The sequence below is a fragment of the Ursus maritimus genome, unplaced genomic scaffold (assembly GCF_017311325.1).
Source record: "Ursus maritimus isolate PB19 unplaced genomic scaffold, ASM1731132v1 scaffold_5, whole genome shotgun sequence".
NCBI classification, from domain to species: Eukaryota; Metazoa; Chordata; class Mammalia; order Carnivora; family Ursidae; genus Ursus; species Ursus maritimus.
The window spans coordinates 4,602,735-4,625,124 of NW_024426663.1; the positions used below are offsets into that span (position 1 = coordinate 4,602,735).

A 22,390-nucleotide genomic window follows, 5' to 3' on the forward strand; every position below is an offset into this window, starting at 1 on the left:
CTTCTGATTTTAGCATCCATTGGTGGATTTGGCCTGCAACAGTTATTACTGTGGTCTTTGCCTAAGGATGTTTTTATATTTCCCCCATTCCTTCTACACTTATTAATTTGAATTTTTCTGTAAGGAAGAGGTGTCCTTCCTTGACTATATATCCATCTATCTATCTATACAATATGGACTTGTGGATGCTTATTCACTTTTCTCAAGTATAGTCCAATAGTCTATTTATTTTGATGCTCAGATGGTTCCAGCTGTGACCATTGGCAGCTTCTTCTGATTGGATCCTATGTCCTTTTGACATGTCCTCATTCTTTTTTAAGCACTTCTTTTTTCTGATATCACAAAATATTTCAAACTCATCTTGTATTTTCTCTGCCCCAGTCTAGGAATCAACCATTTCTATAAAAAGCCCTAATTCTTTTTATTGGAGAATGATATTTATAAGCCAAGATCTGGGTGCTAGTCGATCATTGCTACTGGAGCATCATTGCTCTTAGTCTCTCTCAGCCGAAAAAGATGGGAAATATATGTGTGTATGCTAACACATGCATGCACATACATCATATTTATTAGTTATTTCTCTATCTGTGTATCTCTGTTATATATACATATGTGTGTACATATACATACGTCAAATATATCTGGTATATATATAACCATGAGTTCATTCTAATACCTCTGGTTCCAATTCAGTACCACTGAGATCTTTATAAGCTTCTCCCCTTCTCTTATTTATAACTTCTTTCTCTAACAGTAAAAAGACCAGCTCTCATTATTTACAATCCTAGATTACACATAAAGTGGTTACTGAATTGCTAACTCATACCCCTGTGAGAAATAGATATGGTAACTGGAGTACAGTATTTGCTGACAGTTCTTTTTGGGTTTCACCTTACAATATCCTGCCGAAATAATGTTTTCCAAAGTCACTTCATTCTTAATTCCCATCCCCTTCTGTGTGGTTATCTTATTCGCCTGGGTCATGCTCTTCATTTGTAATACAATTAGCTTCATTTGTTACTGTTTGTATTCTACTTCCCTTTCCTCCAAATCCTTGTTGGTTTTAATTTTTTTATTTTGAGAGGTATGTAAAATGTTACTATGACGCACAAAGCTATATCCAAAGAGATACTCCCAGAAGTGTCCGTCCCTCCTGACACCCTCACCCCCCCCCACATTCCATGCCCCCTTTTTCCCTCCCCTTTCCCACCAACCCCCTATAGTTAAACAGTTTCTGTATTTTCTGGTTTCTCTTTCCCATATTCCTTTTTCACAAAGAGCAGATTCGTGTGTGTTTTTTAATTATATTCTCTTTTATATGGTGATAGCACACCATATAAATCCTTGCGTTTTACCTTTTTCACTGAATGATTTAGAAGTTCCTAGTGATCTTCCCCCGTACATTTTTTCACAGCTGCATGGTATTCAGTTGTGAGAATGTAGCATCATTTAACCATTCTCCTACGTAGGGTTAGTTAGGCCATTTCTATTATTTTGCAATTATAATCAATACTCCAATAAATAAACATATATATTTATATTATATATATTATATAATATATATTATATAATATATATATTATATATAACATATATATTATAATATATATTACAACATAAATATACACACACACACACACACACACACACACATATATATAGTATATGTGCTCGTGGCTTTCAGTTGCTCTGTATGTCTATGGAAATGCCTTCTAGTGGGTTAATGTATATTCTTGATCATTATATGAGTTACCGAATTACACTTTCTAACTCGTGTAACTTTTTAGAGTTTAACTTTTTTTGTTGTACTTAGCACATTAAAAAGTATATGAAAATTGCATTGAGATTAGGAATTAGTCTTGCATAATTTATAATATAAATAAATATCATTGTAGTGTGTTAACAGGTCCTAATGAAGGTAGTATCACACATTACATGCACGTACAGCCCTATCATCCCAGGTGCAGTCTACAAGTTCATGGTCATCAGTGGAGAGCAGGCAGTTCAGGAACTAGCATTGACATAATGACTAGGTGCTTATATAATGCTGTCATTTGCCCAGAGCATTTTATTTTTCAAAACTCTTTCAAGTCTTTTCATTTTATATCAACTGCATCACTGCAGAATGCTTTGGGGAAATATCACATAGATCATGACATTTATGTAGGACAAAGTCCCTCCTATGTATTATGTCATTTGAACCTCAGACCAACCCTATGAAGTCAGCAGGACACAGAGTCAACCTCCCCATTGTCCAGGCGAGGAAGCAGAGACTCAGAACTAAGTTAAATATCCCGAGATCAGACATCTACTAAGTAGTGAGGCTGGAAATGAATTTGAGACTAGACCACACTACAAGTTTCATGGCTGTCTTGTGAACAACAAAGAAAAAATATCCAAAGGTAGGATGTAGTCACAAAGAGGTAAGTTTGCTCTACAGATTGTGGAATTTGAAGATTCTCTTGGACCCGTGTTTTATGGTCACAGGGTAAATCCTTGGCTACCTATAAGCTGTAATGTTTAAGTCCTGAATGGTGGCAAAAGGAAATACGTTCTGTACACGTGCAGGCTCCTCTACCACTCTGTGTGCTGCTGTGATAGACTGAGCACTGGCTTTGGAGCCAAACTATCTCAGTTTGCACCTTGGTTTTGCCACTTATGAGGGGTGGGGCCCTGGTGAAGTATTTAACCTCAATTTTCCAACCTTCAGATGAGTATTGTTTTTGCTGGGCTATTGGAGGGATTAAAAGTAACTTCATCAGAAAGACTCTCCCTCGTGCCCCCCACTTAAATGTTATTCTTAGAATGACCAGTCCATTTCCTTCTAAGCATTTGTCACAATTTAGAATTGTGTATACTTCTATGTTTGTTTCACATCTGTCTCTCCTACTAGAATATAAGTTTCAGGACATCAAGGACTCTGCTTTTTTTCCTGCTCTTTGTATCTCTTTTGCTTACCCCAGTGCCATTAATCATTGAATAAATATTTCTGAAGTGAATCCCGCCACATCCTTGTACTTATTTTTAGGTCAGCCACACAGAAGGGCCTGCAGCTGCCCTATCCTTTCGCATGTCTCTACCCTTCCGTATGCCATTTTCTTAGCCCAACATACTTGCCCTCATTCTTTCGTTTTTCTGGAGAACCCTTACTCATCCCTCACAACCTAGCTCAGCTCTTCCATGAAGGCTCCCATGATTTCTCTTCCCTTTTGAAGAGTGAGACGCTCCAGTGCCCCCCGGGCATGCTTCTCTAATAGACCTAAACCACACTATAGCCATTCGTGTGTTCAACTAATGTTTTTAAGAACAAGCTCCTCCCCAGGCACAGGCTAGATGCTGGGCAAAAGGCAGGAATAGGAGCTGTCATTCTAATGGGAGAGGTAGGCCACAACAAAGTAAACAAACAAATGAATTAATAACATTTCTAATAGTGGTAAATGATATGATGATCAGTTTTGAGAAACTGACCTTTGACTTGAGATCTGAAAAGTGAGGAGCTAGGAATGGGAAGAGCTATAGGGGATGAGCGTTGTATCGTCACTGTTTACTTGGACAGTACTCATTTCCACCCTACCCTGCCACCCTCCACCCCCACTCAGCTGGCCTCTGCATTCTGTGAATCTTTCTATCCCCACCACCTAGTAGGTCCAGCACCTGTCGTATCACGGGTCCACATGCCGGAGATTCAGCATGTTAGAATTGCCCAGTGCCTGGCCTCATGCTTCTGACTCAGTACATCTGTTTTGTGGCCAGGGCTGAGAGCCAGTTCTCAGCTTATTATCCATTCTCCCACTTAGTATCTTGTAACTGGGAAAGTTATTCAGTCTTTCTGTGACTCAGTTTCCTGATCCTTAGAATGGAAATAATAATAAAACTTCCTAAGGTTTCTGAGAGGATTAAATGAGACAATGTGCCCCAAATTCTTAGCCCAGTGCCTAACACATGGATGGTCGATAGATATTGGACAAAATGCTCTAGAGTGAGTACTCATGAGGTGTTTGCTGAATAACTGAAGGAACTAAGGAATAATAAAGTTTAATTCTTACTTTAATATATAGAACTATGTCAAAACAAAAACTGTATACCCTGATTTATCTTCAGTTTTCTTATTTACTGCTTATCTTAATTTGGGCAAGAAAGGGAGAAAAAAGGAAATACTAAATACCAGAGTTTTTAGCAGTTCGAATCAATAGCTGTTGACTCTTCATTCGCTTATAAAGTGCCTCTGAAAAATCCTCAGATCATTTGTTTCTACCCTTTTCTGGCTACTGCAAGGCTTTCATGTTCAAGCTCCAAACCTAAATAAAAGTACACAGTCTACCAACCTGGGGCCATCCTGCAACTTGCCCTTTGTCATCTTTCGAAATCACAGTTTGAGCACTCTGTACTGAAAGAAATTTCTTTTATGTATCTTCTACTTCATTTATTGTAAGAGATCCTCAGGATATCATAACTAGTGAAAATTATGACAATACCAGAGATAACAGTTTTCTTAGGGCAAGGACACCAATGGGATTAACCTGGGATATTGCTTCCACACACAAAATATCACTCAGACCATTCAGCAGACCGTTGGCAGATCCCCTCCATCCCACTCCACTTCCTTGAAAAATAAATGTTGAAGTAGCATGTGCAAAGATGAGAGCATGAACAAATTCATGGCATGAGGAACTTCTAGGAGAAAAAAATTTTTGTCTTTTTAGCATTTTCACTGGAAAACAGTGGAATCATGGTTGTTTTTGTGAACCTTTAATGTCTGGCTACTTAGAAGTGCTTTGATACTTGAATGCATGGGGATGAATTTCCTAGTTAAAAAAAAAAAAATTACTGAGATAATTAGCAAAGAGATTTTGCCAAGTTCTTTTCTGTGAGCTCTAAGAGTTAACATTTATTTACATGAGTAATTCACTCTGCTCTTATCAATCTAGTCAATTGTAAAATATCATCCGCCTTTAATGTCACAGAAATCAACACATCCTATGTTAGAATGAGGAAATAATTAGCAAACAATTTCTTTCCTTTTTAATATGTGTGGCATTGTTTTCAGGGTTTTCATTTACAAACCAATGCACCATAAACTCATTCTGGCTGGAGGCATCGAAGTCTGTTTTTCTGCTCCACAAATGTAGAGGTGTGCACATCTATCAAATCAGAAGTCCGTAGCAAAGAGCCACCTTCACTGATTGGTCACTCTGACAGGGTGAGGGGTAATGGAGCAGCGATAAGTAGTGCACGTCGTAGATTATGGGATAAGCATCTGCACTTTAGTTTAGCCGTACAATGCTAAACAGTCAGGAAGGCTAGAGATACTGATAGTCTGCAGATGACAGGCTTCATTTTATATGTTAATAGAAGGAAGACTTCTGATAATGGTGCGGAAATTCACCATAACAAATGCATTCCCTTTACTGCACTCTAGCATGGCACCAATTAGTTCAACTGTATGTATAATGTACTCTTAATTCCTAACAGTGCCAAGAAGGACTAATGTGAAAAATACTATACAGCCTTAACGTTTTAACAGATCTCGAACAGATGGAAAAAATTATCCCAATCGGTAAAGAAATTCACATGCACTTTAACACACCTCAAAATGGTGCTTACATGGATTTTCCTTTTAAAAAGTTATTCAAGTTATCTTGGGTAAAGCTTAGTTTCTACTTGGGGTTTTCTGTAACATTATATATGTAATTCATTTTAATTTTTTCCTTCTGCAGATATGAATGTTTGAAAGTATAGGTAACCTTGTAATGAGTAAAACTGATAAGAGGTTGTGTTCCAATGAAAGGGGAATTATGGAACGATTATTCACTTTGTGAAAGGGTTTGTCATAGAGCAAGCTTTCCTAAAGCATTTCAAATTTAATTTCGTTTACAAAACACTCGTTTACACACAACCTTTCAGGAACAAATTTGGTGAGGAAATGAGAGGAATAGTCATAATAAGATAGAGGCCCCTTACACTACTAACATTTATGCTTGCTTTCTTTCTCTCTCTCCTGCCTTGCAGCGCTGATAGCCATCGGCCGGTATAGCATGACCATAGAGACTGTGGATGTCGGATGGTGTAAAGAAATTACAGATCAAGGAGCCACCCTCATTGCACAGAGCAGCAAATCCCTGAGATATCTGGGGCTGATGAGATGCGATAAAGTAAGAGTTAACCTCTTGAATTTGTTTTCTATATATCAATGTAGGTAATAGCTTTCTTTCATACTCTCTCTCTTTCTCCCTATATGTACAAATGTGTACATGCACATACGTGTACTATTACCGCTACGCATTGCAAGATGCCTGGTTTTCTAAATGAATCTGAGATTATTTTTGCATTTCTCTGTTTAAAAATGAATTTTGTGCTTATGCAGAAAGAAAAAGCAGTCATACACACAGTCAAATTAGATTTTGGCCTCCCCTCCTTAAGTCCATGAACCAAAATTAAAAATGTTTGCATGGCACACAGCAATGTGCAGGGTCTAACAGTAAAATTCTTTTCTGGGTTCCAAGTTTCCTGTAACAGTAAGGTGGAAAGAACGGTGCCAAATTGGTTTTTCGCAATTTGAAGTGTGTGATTTCAGTGTTCAACATCTATGTATTCTAGCCATCTGGGGGCAACAAAGGGCCAGTGAGGGGATATTATGTGGGAATTTGTGCCTTTCCACACTCAAGATGCCACTTTTAGCACATGATGAGAAATGGTCCCAGAGGTCCCACTGAAGGTGTGTGGAGCTGGCCAGGAGATGTGGGTGTGAGTTTGGGAAATTGTGCCACATTTAATATGGGGCCCTTTGAAGACTGAGAAGAAAAATGATAAAAATCTGTATTGATCACCAGCCACTATAGAGGTGCCTTCCCCCTTGTTAATTCCATGTCTCTTCTATAAATCTAAGAAGTGGTTATCTGCACTGTGAGGGGGAGAAAAAGGAGGCTCAGAAAGACCAGGCACTGGCCAGAGGCCACTTATCCGAGATCTGACCCCAGGGCTTTGGAGTATGGGTCCAGTGCTTGTGGTACACCCTGGGTGCAGTCTCCAGGCACAGGAACTGATTGCTTGGGAAAGAGCCACCTCAGATACTGCCTCAGAACTTGCTAGAATCTTAAAATAATTTACACATGTGTGCTACTTTTGCAAATGGTGATTAGGGACAAATCTAGCAAAAGAGAGTGAAACTAAATATATATGTCTCTCCAAGGACATGCATTTTCTAAATGTAGCATATTTGGGGGCAAATAGGAGAATGGCCCAAATCCTTTGTGTGCTATGTCATTTTTGTTAATTGACCTAGTTCTTGTCTCCAAATGCTTTAAAATCCCAACTTTTACTAGGCCTTTGCCAGTTAGTTATGTTTAGAGAGAATTTACTATATATTCTTAGCCCAGTCTTAAAAGCTGACTGACTTTGTTACTAAGCAACAACACTGAGACCCAGGGGTTGCAAGTCTCCCTCAAATTTCACTACTAACTAACCTGATGCTGCTACTAACCCTGTCACTTTAAAATGACTTCTTGTAGAGGCCTCTGGCTGACTCAGTCAGTGGAGCATGTGACTCTTGATCTTGGGGTCATGAGTTTGAACCCCATGTTGAGTGTAGAGTTTACTTAAAAATAAAATCTTTAAAAAAAAAGCTTCTTTTTAAAACAAGTTAAAGAGTCTACAGTAGACAGAGTATTCTAGAAATGCTAAACAACGACAACAGCTTTGCCCTGTGTCTGCTAGAAGAAACTGCTACCTGGTACTCCTAACCAAGGACAACAAATGTATGCGTTCAAAATGTATCTGTGTATCCACAAGCATTCTTGGAAATTACCATATTTCTAGTCCACACTCTTTAGATTTGTTGAGGTCAGCTCCACCTTCAGAGATGAATTGTAGAAGTTTATGTTCCAGTTATTGCAGGAGATTATTCCAGACATATTTGCTGACCAGCATTTTGCTTATTTTAAGTTAAGGAATAGATCCTTTTCTACCCAAATGCAAATTACTCCAAAATGAGATGGGGAGGCTGTTCTGATTAGCGGTATCCCTGAGAGAACGTTAGTCCTTTCCTCAGGAGGCCTCTGAATCCTTTCTCCAACCATGAGCTGCTCTGAGAGCTGCTGGCTCTCGCACCACCCTGTCTGCCCATAGTCTGCTGTGGTGTGCCTGGCCCGGGGGATGCTGGGTCCGGCCTTGCAGCCTGGCGTCCTTAGGCTTACGGCTGCTCAGAGCCAGACACGAGAGTCTCTGTGAGGACGGAAGAAGTTTCCAAACCACCCACAAAGTGCAAGTAAAGCCTTGCACATAATAGCCTGTTTGTTGATTTAGTTGGATGGAAATCTAAAGTAGCTACTCAGCTTTCAGAATTTGTGTTGTGCAATCTATCTCCAGATTTTAAATTTTTATCAAGACTCAGAAAGACTTGAGTAGCAAAGAGGTTAAAATAGTTGAGGGCTTGAACTTAGAGGCCAGAGTTTGGGTTCAAATCTGGACTCTGCTGTCTGTGGTATCATCTTGGGCAGTTACTTACTCAGTGCCTCTGTTTCCTCGTTTGTAAAATGAAAATAATAATAGTACCTATCTTATAGAGTTGTTGTGAGCATTTAAATAAGTGAACATATACCAAGCTCTTAGAACAATCATGTTTGTTGTATGTAAAATACTCAGTGCGCTGATTATTCTTATCATCAATGTCATATTAACCTGTGTTTTGATATTTGAAATTTCCAAATGAGGAAAAAAAGTTGTACTGCCTGCTATCTGATTTTGAAAAGAAATCAAAGAGAAAATACAGACTGAGATTAGAGAAGACATTGCCCTTTTACTTTTTCTTCAGTTAAATTTAAAATTAAGATTATTATTATTATCTGTACTAAGATGTCAGTAATTACATTTTCTACACACTCGACAAAGGAAAACTAGTACCTCTATGGGACACTCTGTATTTGGAATCAACTTACAGACCTAGGCATAGAGATGAAGAAAGATTTGCAGTGGGAGAAAAGGCTGAGTTGAAAATAAGACAGTTCGAATCGGCGAGGAAACAAAAAGAAAGTAATAATAATGGAGAAAAATAAGAATTGAAATAGAAAACACGGAGAAATCATGATCAGGATATGGAGACGAAGACCCCATTATCTATCTCAATGTGATCATCTATGCCAACCGATAATTGAAGAACAAAACTTGTTTGGGTCTATCGGCCTTCTCTCTATACCTTAACCAATTGTGCTTACCATCTACAACTCGCCAACTTGAGTTCTTTGCCTTTCTGCACACCAACTGGAGCAAAGGAGAGGCAAGAGACCTTGATGGTCTCCGCAATTAACCCTTTGTCAGGAATGTTGTCCCTGGGATCCTGCTCTGGGGAGAGATGGGGTCTGTAACATCTTTGTGTCCCAGGGCTTGAGTTCTGTGATCCTGTGGTTCTGTGAAATAATCAAGGCTAGTAATATTTTCTTTCACACGCAGCCAGTTTCATTTGGGGCCCCTTATATTTAATTTGGAAGCTGCATTTTACCAAGCTTGATCTTTTTTCCTCACTTGGGCTTTTGAGGAATTGAAAGAATAACAAAATGCATTTGTTGTAGGAAAAGGTGTTTTCCTCTGTCTCTTCTTTCTGTCCCTCATTTGGTAAACAAAGAACAGGTGAGAAACATTAAATGTATTCTTTGCAATGACAGCAACGTATGCTCAGGTTGTCAGACAACATCTAAGCTAAACTGCAGTGAGTATGTTTGCCTGCAATATTGGTGACTCCCAGGGAGGAGTCCTGCAGCCATTCCTCAAATGCAGCATTCCCTGAGCACTTGTAAAATTAGGAAGTGCATTAAGAAGCCGGTGTTTGAGTAGCTGTTCTGATTGCTGGATGGATAAGCATGTTAGAGGCATTATTTTGAGTTATAAAGCCGACGCCACTTAATCTCCTAAACTTTAGTGCATTGTAAGAACCAAGAGAAGAAAACGCTGTGTGAGATGGCTTTGATGAATTGGGGTGAACTTATATTCTTAAAGACTGTTCAAAGGCTTACTTGACCTTGGGAATTAGAGTTGACCCGAAATCACCTATCAACTTAACACGCATTTATTTGGTGATTTAGTTAAAACTGCTTGTATAACCAACGGGACTCTAATAAGAGCGATATGTTTACTCTGCTTTCCACGATTATAGACAGTCGATGGCTTTGGTCATAGAAATCATTTTCACAGCTTCAGAACAGAATAATCTATAGAACTCTAGATTCCATATAGATCTGTTTCTTCTAATAATATAATATTTTCCTCATTTCTTACAAGGCAGTTTGGATGGAGAACAAAACTGAAAAGGACAAAAAAAAAAAAATCATGGGAAAGCTGTAGGGCAAATGGAAATGCAATGTTGAAGGTTAATGAAAAATGTTTGGGGTAACAGGGTTGATGAGAAGGGAGGGAGCCCAGTGGCGTGGCACTGGCTGAGAAACCAGACCTCGCCAGAGGCAGCCTGACTGGTGTGGAAAACCTCGGTGATAAAATGTCGTGGTGGGAACCTCTGCAGTGTGTGTTAATACAGAAGTTTGGAGACAGAGGGCCTGAATTATGAGCAGCGAATAACATCATAAATGTAGCAATTCTCAAATGCCAAACCCTTGTGAAAAGCAGTTGGATGGAGAAATGCTGGAGCTTTTAAAAGATCCCTTTCACTCTCTCTCTCTTTTTTTTTAACTTCATGCAGAACTAATTTTATACACTGTTCATTTGATTTGAAAATGCCAGCGTCTGGGGTATCATTAAAGAGCGTTATTGAGGGAGCCATTCTTGCCAAAGCATTTCGCTTAAAATGCTTATTTGTTCTTATGTCCCTGCAGAGTTGTAGACAGGAAGCACAAAGTATACCTCGATTTACCTAATGCCACTTCTCTGCCTCTGCCGGGAGCAGGTAGCTTCTGTCCGGAGCCTCTTTCTCCCCAGCCTCTAGAGGTGCCAGGAGGGTCGTGGGGGCCACAGTACTTAAGGAATAGACATAAATAGATTTTGAAAGGTCCACCCCACTGTCCTATGACCAAAGCCTCTTGGAATTTCTTTGATTTCTAGTTGACATAAATTAGAATTACACAGGCGTGAAGAGTCCGCCCAGAAAAGATCAGAGAGGCTGCTGGGGGAGGAGAGGCCTCTGTGTGATCCCATTGATTATCCAGCTGCCTTCAGGCCAGGGGCCTCTGTGAGGCTGACTATTATTGATCCACACCATGGAAGTAATCGAATTAATTCATTTCTCATCAAACTGCCATTGCTGAGACCTTTCTCCTCACCTGCTCCAATTCCTGAAGTACTTAGTTGAGGAGTGAAATAGATGATTTCTTTCAATAAGAAATGATTTCTTCAGGTCATAAGCAATTCTTGTGTTCACACAGAGTTCCTCATTTAAATGGTAGAGAGATTTAATCAAATCAATGAGAAGCCAACACAGAAAGCAAGTAATAGAAACCAGTCATCTCTTTAAAGCCAGAAATCTACAACCTTAAAATATCAAGGGCCAACTTTTGTGTGCCCAATTTAATGTAAAAATATTCAGGGAAAAATTGACCACTGCATTTTTCAGGAAGTAATTATGGTAAGAGAAAGCCTCAACCACCTAAATATTTCTGTGGAGAAAATGGAGTTTTTATCAGCTTGTTTAGGAATCAGGAGCAGGAAAGCCCTATGGGGAAAATAATATAGGACTCTGTAACTAATATACAGAACTAACTGGAAAAATCAGTTTAAAGGAAAAATAATTTGTGGGGCCCTGTGTCCAGGACTGTTTTGGTAGCAATTCAGCCATGAAACAAAGTGTGTACCTGCAGGGACTCTCCTCTCCCCTGCAACGCATGCACAGCTGTATCCAGGTTGCCCATAGCCAAAATTGAAAATTGAAAATTTATGCCTTATCAAAGAAAATAAAGTGAAAAAACAAAACAAAACATTCTCTCCTAATAAGGCAGGAGTGGTGTTGACTGTGTTCGATTGTGCCATCCTGGGTCTGGGCAACATAACCATTACCTGGACAGCCCACCGTCGTATGCTCATNGGAAGAGGGAAGATGAAAAATGGTGAGAGAGCATGGCTGGGGCTTGAAAATCTGAACCTCAGTCCTTCACTTGAAGGATCAGCATCTTGTTCCTTTTGCTGATAAAACAGTTTCTCCAGGTGATTTTCACATAGGAACACTTTAAAACACATTTTTACAACCCTCTCCTGATTATTCTTGGTAATTGAAACAGAAAAACACATCAGCTGAAATTCAGAGGTTACCTCACAACCTCACAGTAGCCAAATGTTCCATCTCCTCTTCTTGCAGTCCTATTCACCTGAAAGGCCTTCCTTGTATTTAAGTATTAAGCCAAGAAACACAACATGGAGCTTTATGGCAGAGGTTAAACTGGTGAGCACTGGTGTCAGACTGCTGGGTTTTCAAATTCTGCTTCCTTCGTTTTACTATCTGTGGGATTTGGGACAGCTTAATCTCTAAAAGCCTCAGTTTCACCATCTGATTTACTCCATAAGGTTGTTCGGAGATTGAATGAGATATTGCAACAGAGCGCTGAGCCCAATGTCACGCACACTGTAAGCCCTCAGTAAATGTCAACTACTACTACTGTTATTACTTATTCATATATGTATATATATATACATATATATATATATACACACACACACACACACACACACACACACACACATATCTGTCTGGAGCCTTGTACGTGATATTTAACCATGACATGAACTACCTGGTTCATAAGACCGTAGCCATGAATATCAATTCACATGCTAATATCTTACAAAGAAAAACTAGGCCCCAAGACTAAGCAGTTCTTAGGAACAAATAGAAGCTATTTTTTTCATACATAAAACCCATTAAATAACGATTATACTTATAAAGGAAGAAGAAATTCAGAGACCAGCAAGTCGCAGTCCTTTCTTGTGAACAGAGTAAAGGCTTGCCAAGGTAGATGGCCACGCAGTGTCCAGGCCGGACTTGCTTGGTTTGCTTCTTCAGGAAAATCAACATCTCCCCTGGAACCCTTTCAGGGAATGTGCTGTGAGCAACTGCTTATGTTTCGTTCACTTCTGTTACAGGATTGATGTATAGTGAAATTTTCTTTTTTTTTTTTAGAAAGGAGGAAGGAGAGGGTCTGCTGTTCCCCAGATGCTGTAGGGTGAATAGAATGTTATGTTGGAGCTTTCCTGAAGGCCCCCAGGAGCGTCATTGCTTTGCAGTAAATAATCTCCTTGGAACTTTGATTTGGCTTAAGTAATTATATGAAAGAATTAGGTTGCAGGATCATATTTTTCTAATTTAGAAATAGGAAAGGTAACAACAATTTCTTAACAGGGCTCAGATTAGATCCCAGAACTCCTAAGCACCTGATTCCACAAAGTAGAAGCCAGGACAGCTTGCAGTGGCTCAGGAGACTGAGGGACGACTGCCCCTCGGGAAGAAACCTGGCTCAGCCTGCACAAGAGGCCCGGCCATTCAGTAGCAGGTTTGCAGGGAAAATTTTGTTTGGCAAGTAGTTTTTCAAGAAGAAACCTAAACTCCCTCCCCTGCCCCAATTTTTATCATCTATTTTATCCGTTTATTCAAGAGCTATCCGTTGAGTCGCTTACTGTGTCCAGTCATTGTGGTAGGTGACAGGTCAGAAAAAACAGTGAATGAGACAGTTCCTACCCCCATGGAGCCCGCAGCCTCCTGGGGGAGACAGACAAGCAAGCTGGCAATTATAGTGCAGTAAGACTGCAAATTAATTGTCAGAAATGGCACTCCAAAGTATATTTCTTGTACATAAAGATCCTTGCTTTGATCCCACATCTTCTTTCAACCTCTGCGGTTCTGTTTTCCGCCACTCTCCTGGTTCCGCTCTTTCTGGCGTCACTGGTGACTTCCTCGTCACCACATCCAGTGGCCACTTCTCTGTCCACAATTTGCTTCATCTCCTAGCAGCTGCATCGCTGTGGTAACCATGCCCTCCTTCTTGAGAATGCTTCTCTCTTGCCGTCAGTGTCACCATGCTCCTGGCTTTTCTATCTCCGTCTCCCATACTGCTTCCCTCATCTGTGAAGTGTAAATAAAAATAACACCTCTCTCTTAAACTGTGGAGAGGATTAAATGAGTGAATGTGTGAAAAGTTCCTTACATGACGCAAGCAATAAACATTAGCACTTATTTGCTGCGACGGTGAATGCTTACCTTCCTCGTCCCCATCCCTCTCTCCTCCTCATTAGAATATAAGATCCATGGCTTTCTCTTTCTGTGTTGTATTGCCAGACCCTGCCACAGTGGCTGGTACATGATAGTTGCTAAACAAGTATGTACTGGAGGACGGGTGGATGGATTGTGTTTCTCATCTGCATTCTGTGTAGCTCCAAGGTTCTGAGGAGGTTCTGAGGAGTCTCTGGGAATGACAGAGTGGGCGGGGGACCTGGTCCTTACCTAACTTCAACCAGGGCAGCCCCACTTTCGTTGCTTCATTTATTGAGTTTACTTATTTGGTTTCTTTATTTTTTTGGTTTGCAGAAATATTGTACAGCTACAAGCAAGTTTGAAAAACATTAGGTCCCATTTCCTCCTAATAGTTTTATAGATTATAAGAAGTGTCTGGAGGGGTGCCTGGGTGACTCAGTCGGTTGGGCATCTGCCTTCGTCTCAGGTCATGATCCCAGGGTCCTGGGATCGAGCCTCGTGTTGGGCTCCCTACTCAGCAAGGGAGTCTGCTTCTCCCTCTCCCTCTGCTGCTCCCCCTGCTTGTGCTCTCTCTCTCTGTCTCCGTCAAATAAATAAAATCATTTTTTAAAAAAGAAAGAAGTGTCTGGACAGAGGGAAATAAATGACTAAGAAAGATGATACCTTGCATTTAATACCAGTTTCTGAGCTGGGGAATTCTGAGTGTAGCCAAAAGCCCCTGGGGTTCAGGACAGTCATGGACAGACTTCAGGCATCTGCTGTATGATTGGACTCCAAGCCCTTCAAAGCCTAACCCCAAAATGCTCTGATTTATGTAGAGTCTGTCTTCTGAAAACCAGAAATATCACTTGTTTTCAGGTTTTCTCATCTGTAGATTTACAGATCACTTTTATGCAGAATACATTTTTGCTGGTAATAAATTTGTTTTAGGAAACAGGTCAAATCCATCAATTCAACCTGATGGAAACCGCCGTTTTAGAAAGATATTTTTTCATTAGGTGTCCACTGGTGATTACCACTGCCCTAGGCTTTATGTAAGAAAATAAAAACCAAAATCAAGAAAGCCATTAAGCATAAAAGAAAAGACGTTTTTAGTTCTGAGAGTCTTCTTTCTCGACTGTGTTTTTCAGCTTAACTTTGAGAGTTGAATTTAGAAACACCCAGATGTGTTCTATAAATACGTTGCACTTACCGCTCAGTTAGTGAGTACATTAATTATCTTATTAGGGCCCAGTGTTTCTCAAATAGTCAGTCTTCTGCTGAACCATTTAGAGCTTTGCAGATGACTCCCCAAGTGGCTTTCTCCATCTTGATGTCCCACACAGGTCTGCTTTGGTTCTCATATGTGCTGCACATCGAATCTATACCAAAAAACGTGAAGATTTGTGCAATAGGTCAATTCCATGGCCAGTGGTCTGTGACTTTGGAATGGACTACGCAAGGCTATACATAGAGCTTACACTTGACTTGAAACATCCTTCTTGGTAGAAGATTGCTTGGTGGAACAGGGAATGAAAATGTCACTAATTTCTCTCTCTTTGACAGTCTGGTTGTTGGACTCCTGTCACACTAATCTCTAATTAGAGGCTTCAGGTTGGCGAGCCCTGATTCTCACTTAACACTGCAGGCGTTTCTGTGATCCTCATCCTCCCAGGTTCTTTGCTGCTTTCTCACTGTGCTAATTCAAGTGAATAGAAAGCAATGCCAGTGTTAACAGGCAACCCACATTTCATGAAAAAGAGACAGCATGAAGCCAGGCCTGTTGTGATATTGACAGAGCATAGCACTTCCAATCATTGCAGATTCTGAAATGGAATGACTGCGTTTGACAAAGTTGACTGAATTTATGAGCCTGCCTCTGTCAGGTTCATTGCATTCTCAGTATCTGTCTCTTTGTATGCTTTGGGACTTTTAGATGAGTTTTTTGCCACCCAAGAGTAATATTTCTTACCTCTCTCTATAAAAAAATATATCCTTAAAGGCCTCAGGCCAGTAGTATGAGGTGCGTGCATGAAGCGTAGTGCATTGTGGGTGGCCTAGAATCAATCAGCTCATTCCCATATTTAGCAGGTGGCCTTTAGTCTCCAATAAGATAATCAATTTTTCTTCTTAAAATTATATCAGATACTTAGTCATGTGTGCCCCGTCCTCCCACCTCATGGGTGGTCCCTTGAGGAAGCACTGCATACATCCAGGTGACAACTGCATTTAAGGGCATCTTCCCTTCCATCAGCTTTTGGGAAGGTCAGGAGGTGGCCTCCTCTGGCTGTGCCCAACTAGAGTTCCATTACTGATGCTGAAGGAGAGGGAACCAGTCTGTTTTTACCGCATTCAAAAAACATAACTTTTGTTTCATGTAGTGATGAGTATTTGTAAAAAGATGGGCTAATAAGCTGTAGGAACAGCAGTTTCTTTTCTCCAGAAGCCCTGACTCAGTTTAATGCAGAGGGCAACGTGGGAGGCAAGTGCATACTTGTTATCTTTAAATAATCTTACTTCAGACCTTGCCTACAGATTCCCAAGAGCAGAAGTCACCTGTGCCCTCTACAAGCTCTTCAGTTGAAAGCTTTAGACCAGTAGGTCTCAAACTGAGCTGCACATTGAAATCTCCCCGGGGGAGGGGGGCTTTAAAAAATGCTGGTGCCTGGGTCCCCCTCCTCCAAGATTCAGATACGGTTAGTCTGGGATATGTCCTGAGCATCGGGACTTTTAAAAGATCCCCAGGTGGTTCTAGTGAGCAGTTGGGCTGAGATCCACTGTATTCTTGTTTGTGTTCTTGGTTGCAGACACAGTTTAACTCATCCCACGTCAATAAACACGTGTTGAACATTTATTATGTATGAGTTACTGTGGAGTTCGTGGAGACGGACATTGGTTTGACTGGGAGGCGGAGGGAAGGAAGAGAATGTGAAGTTGCCTGTAGAGACAAAGAGCAGGTGCTTCGGCTCACACCTAGAATCATTTTCACAGCCCTCACCAGTCTGGGGAAGACCCTTTCTCTTCATTGTGGGCTCTGCCCACAGTCTCTTCGTGCCTACCGAGCTACTGCTGTATCCTCCAGACTTCTGGGAAGCTTAGCCTTGCTGCTGAAGAGAAAGGTGAGATGAGAGAGTGTAAAAGTTGCTCCAAAGTTTTGGTGTCCTGGACCTCTGTGTTCTAACGTAGGGAAGCAATGGCAAGATGTGACATGTCACTCAAACAGGGACGTGAGAAGTCCTGCTGCAAAGGGAGGGAAATAGAATCCCCGAAGAGAGCCTGGTGCATGATGTTGGCTGTGCAGGGTCCCGGGAAAATCGATGTATCATCTGCTGTTTTATTCTTTTCTTAGTATCCTATTTAAAATATTTTAAACTGCACTTAGATGACTCATCTCATTTACATGCAAATTTGATGTATTACTAGAATTTACATTACCCTCATTTTATCCATTTTGATATGTGCCCATCTCGGGGCCGGTGGGCACTTGCTTAAAGAGCAGTTGGGCCTCATTTGAATATGCATTGTCCACGATGACTGTTGCTACACCTTGTGAATGCCAGGTTTCACAGATAACCCAGCAGTTTCCCGGAGAGCCAAGAAACTCAGAGAGAAGCAGATTCCAGAGACGTATTGCCCGACAGACAACACTCTGCCTCTGGGCCGCCAGGAGTCAGCCCCTGGGGCTGTTAGCAGTGAGTGACATTGCCCAGGGAGTCTGTAAAGAATGACAGACCGGTGTGAGGGCAAGAGCCCTGAATTAGAAAAGAGGAGTTGAGTGTGCTCTTTGCAGCACCTTCACAGATGTACTGTGGGCTCCTTACCTCCCCCCCCCCTGCAGATAGAGGGGTCCGTTTTCTTCAGCCTCCTCTCCTCAGAACAGAGCTATGTGAGACAAGAGCTACTTCGCGTACACCCTTGAGTTTGCTAGGTGAGCTGGAAAAACATTGCCTTAACAAAGCTTACAAAGTAAGAGGCAGATTAGTGAGGTTTTTTTGGCTCATGAACGGGTTTCCTTTCTTCCCTGAGTAATATGTGTGTATTTAACACATATGTACACAGGCTGATGCTTCTTTGTCCTTCAAAAGTTCAATTAAATATCACTTCTTTTGGAAAGCCTTTTCCCGCCCTCCTGGAGAAGGCTGGGTGCCTCTGTCCACAGCAACCTGCACTTTCCCTAGAAAGCACTTCTCCGGCTTTGCTGTGGCTGGTGTGATTGTCCGTTTTCTCTGCTCCAAGAGGACTGTGTCATTGTACCTCTGGGACACAGAAAAATGTCTTGATGGGCCAGAGACTGGGGGAAAAAGTGATGCCTGTTTATGTCACGGGGCAGTGTGCCCTGCCAGGGGGTCCCTTATTAGTCCTGCGGCATCATCACATCTCTGTCACGTTTCAAAGTCTCAGACAACCACGGCTCCACAACAGAACATTCCCCAGGCCAAGAGAGATCCATTACAATTTACATTCCCACAGAGCAGCCATTTTGAAGAAATTGTAAAGGACTTTGAAATGTATTTATATGTAAATTGAAATCATATCTCGTCATGTAGATGAAAAGTGCATGTCAGTGAACATTTTACTGGGGCAGGTGATGGGCTAGGCCCCAGTCTGGCACTTCCTGCACATCACTGTTACCTGTGTGCTGGGCCAACATGGCACAGGGCAGAGAACATTTGTATTTAGGGGTCCTGGATTCAAATCCTGACTCCCATTTGCCAGCTGTGTGACCCTGTGTGAAATACCAGTTCTTTCTGAGCCACATTCATCTGTAACAAGGAATATTAATGCTTATATGCCTGGAAAATAGTAGATGCTCATTGAATATTTTCCGCCTTCCTTCTATACTGGAATGGGGACATACTTCTGTTTTGCTTCTAGTGGTCATTAGGATGAAAAATTACCAAATTATGTTTAAGTATTTTGCCAAAGTATAAGCCATGTTGAAGAGTGGAAATGTGTTTGACTTATCCCCTGCCGCACGAGTACCTAATTCTGATGAGTACAGTGTTTCTCAGCGACAGCATGGGACAGTTTGTGTTGAAGAATTTTGCCTTGTCTGGGACTGTACTCTGAGTCACGGTATTACTTTCATGCTGTCTGGAGCAACAAATGCCAAACCCCACTATGATGACAAAACCAACAACAAAAAGCTCCTTAGACTGCCATTTGCCCCCAGGTAGCAGTGAAGGTAGGTAGAAGTCCCGAAGCCCAAGAAATTACAGGAGGTAGAATTGTTTTGAGTCAGGAGATCTGCCCACAGTTCCCTTTCTGCCACCAGATAACTGTGACATGAGAAGCGACCTTAAATGTCACAAAATTTCAGAATCTTCTGTGGGGCCCTCCTGGGTCCACCACGCTGAGCAGGGTGCTGATGCTGTAAGCAGAAGCATTAAATCTTCTGAACCATGTAGTTTTTGCAAAATTTTGGAAACCAGCTCATATCTTGTGACCATTCACATCGTTCTCAGTGTTATCCAGCCAGTGTAGTATGTCACTGATCTCCAGGAAGGAAGGCTGCCATCACTTAACTGAAGCATAGCTTGGGCATTTCCTGAGTACTGCCTGACAGCAGCATGACCCAACAAAAACGGCTGAACCACCATCATGAGCTCCTTTCGTGTGGAGCTGTGCAAAATAGTTGGAAACCCCAGGGATATCTGGAAAGAGGCACCTGATGATGTCACTTGGAAAGGAGAGTAGCACAAAGAATCACCTTGGGTATGAGCTTCAAAGGACGAAAGGAGTCTGGGGCCGCCGTAATGTCAAGACTTTAGAGACTGCTACCACTGTAGCTGGAACAGTCTGGGAACAAGGTGAGCTTACCTCCACAATGTCTGGTGCAGTACTAATTGGTGCTTCTGTGTTTACTCAATACCTATTCATTGAATGACTACTACATTAATTGAGCCAGCAAATATTTATTGAGTCGTTACTAGGTGCTAGGCATCTATAGGTGGTAGGGATTCGGCAGTGAACAAAACCAACAAAAACTCCTGTCTCTTGAGCTCATAATCTAATGGGGTGAGAATACAGCAGGCAGCGTGCATAGGACTGAAAATAAAGGGATGACTCAAATACCCTTTGCTGTTAAGGAACTTACAGTCTAGCAATAATACAATACATGTTATTGGTATTGGTATTTTCAGTAGTGGTCACTTTTTCAGGGAAACTTTCTCCATTTAGAAAAAAGTGATTTTAAGTCTTTTATTATATTCATAAGTGTGATTTTAATATACTCAGGTGTCAGATATTTCCCTCTTAGAAGAAATATGTCCTATTTTAAAATGTAAGGCAAAGCGGAAATAAGAATCACATAATATAAATGGCTTCTTCAGCAAATTTTATCAGAAATAGTATTTTTTGAGCCATAGGTATCATTGGGGAGATAGTTCAGGCTTGGGTTTACACTTAGGGTGGAACTTTCTGGGAAAGTATTGATAAGGGGGTGGAACAGCGGTGTGATGGTCTAGATAAATTAGTTCAGCTGAATCTAAGAAGCTCTAAGGGTTCTCTCCTCACCCTTCCATAGTAGCAGCAGCAATAGAATGAAACTATGGTGTGATTTACCTTAATTAGCATAGCAATTTACCTCACATTTTCAAAAAGTGCTAATAGATGTTAACTCAAAATAGATTAAAATACCAGACAAATTGCTACTACCTTGAAAAGAGTTATAATAAGTTTGAAAATGTAAATTATGGTTATGCAGTCTTTGGAGAGAACTATAAAATCCAATCTTTCTTATATTTAAAAAAAAAAACCTGTGGTACATACTTTCTTCCCTTTAATCACAGTAATTTCTTCAAATGATACCACTGCATATTTCTTTAGGAAGATAGGCTGCATTTTTCAAATCTCCTGTGTAATATAGGAGTTGCCATTGATAGTTTTCAGCAAGAGGAAAAGAAATTGAATACAGAAAACCAGGGATCATGGGGAAATTTAAAAAAATTCATCTATGTTCCTTTTTTATATTACACACATTTTATGAGTTGGAACAGAGAATGGTTCTTTTCATTCTAGCGAGTGGAGTTGTGCATGACAAAATGTCTGCAGAAATGTGTATGTAGGCGTAACGATTTAAAATGATTTGGACCCTCCTGGTGTCTTACACCGAACTCTTTCTCTAAGGCACCAAAGTGCTTATGGATTCTATACAAAGAGGTGAGCATAATTTGTACTTCTGAGGAATAAATGAAAATAACTTTAGTATAAAATTTGTCACACCATATCGCCAGGAGACACTATAAGTAAAAGATAGAACCTTCCCTAGTGGGAACACGTGTATTTCCCCTGAATAGCTTCTGCCCAACAAAGCTCTAAAATGGAATATTTGCATTTTCCCCTCTGCTTTGTTTTCTAGAATTTACAGAGCACAGTTAGCAAAAAGATTGCTTAGAAGACATGTTATATCCACAGAGGATTACTTGTTCTGTTTTTCATACAGCCACATGAAGCCAAGTTACTGTCTATTCTTGCTCATAACCTGTGAGAAAGCCAGAGAGCTAATACACTGTGTATTCCCAGGTACAGGTAGACCTTACTTAATGCAACAGTAATGGGTAAATTGAATTTTGGTAGATCAAAGGATATATAAAAGACATTGGGGGAGCTGAGAAAATAACTTAACCTGACCATGAAAGACTTTACCAAGTGAACAATTATCCCCTCATTGATGTACTTCATAAATTTATCTTCAAGTATCAAGTTCGCTTAAGGTGAATTGTATCTCTCTTCCTGCAAAACAGTTATCACATGAGATATTTTCTGTTTTTAAACATTGAATCTCCAAAACAAACTGCCTGTCAGCCCTAGGTGTAGGACTTTATACACGCCCATGTGTCCATTAGAAAAGACACAGCACAGAAGACACCCCCATAGGGTGGGTTTAAATGTCTTCTCTTCTCCATTCTTTCGTCATCTGTTCTCAGGTAGTTGTTCCTTGAATACCAAGTGGCTTGGGCCACTTGCAATGAAATGTAGATTTTCTGGGCATCCTCTCTGACCAAATGACTTCGGTTCTTTCTTAATGAGACCTGAATCCTTAATGGGTTTGTTGATGGCCGGAGGGAGGAAGGTAACCTAACAGCAGAATGGGGAACATCATGTAAAGAAAACAGGGGATTTTCTGAAAATAGATATTTAAAACCTGGGCTGTTTCATTAATGAAAACTCTGGAATCTCCCCCAGAGAACAATAAGATATAATGGACTCTGCTTGTCTATGAGGTATGTTTAAAGG

The 22,390-nt window shown here is 40.7% G+C and overlaps 1 protein-coding gene across 2 annotated transcripts in view; it reads left to right on the plus strand.

The window, feature by feature from the left end:
- Nucleotides 1-22,390, plus strand: part of FBXL17 (F-box and leucine rich repeat protein 17) — a 487,356-nt gene that overhangs the window by 459,403 nt on the left and 5,563 nt on the right. The window contains exon 8 of one of the 2 annotated variants that reach the window (XM_008704919.2): nt 6,010-6,152. In XM_008704919.2, the coding sequence (XP_008703141.2) occupies nt 6,010-6,152 (143 nt within the window). Of the gene's footprint in view, nt 1-6,009; nt 6,153-19,415; nt 19,963-22,390 lie in introns of those variants that run through there. The other variant, XR_005832382.1, reaches the window with a different exon arrangement.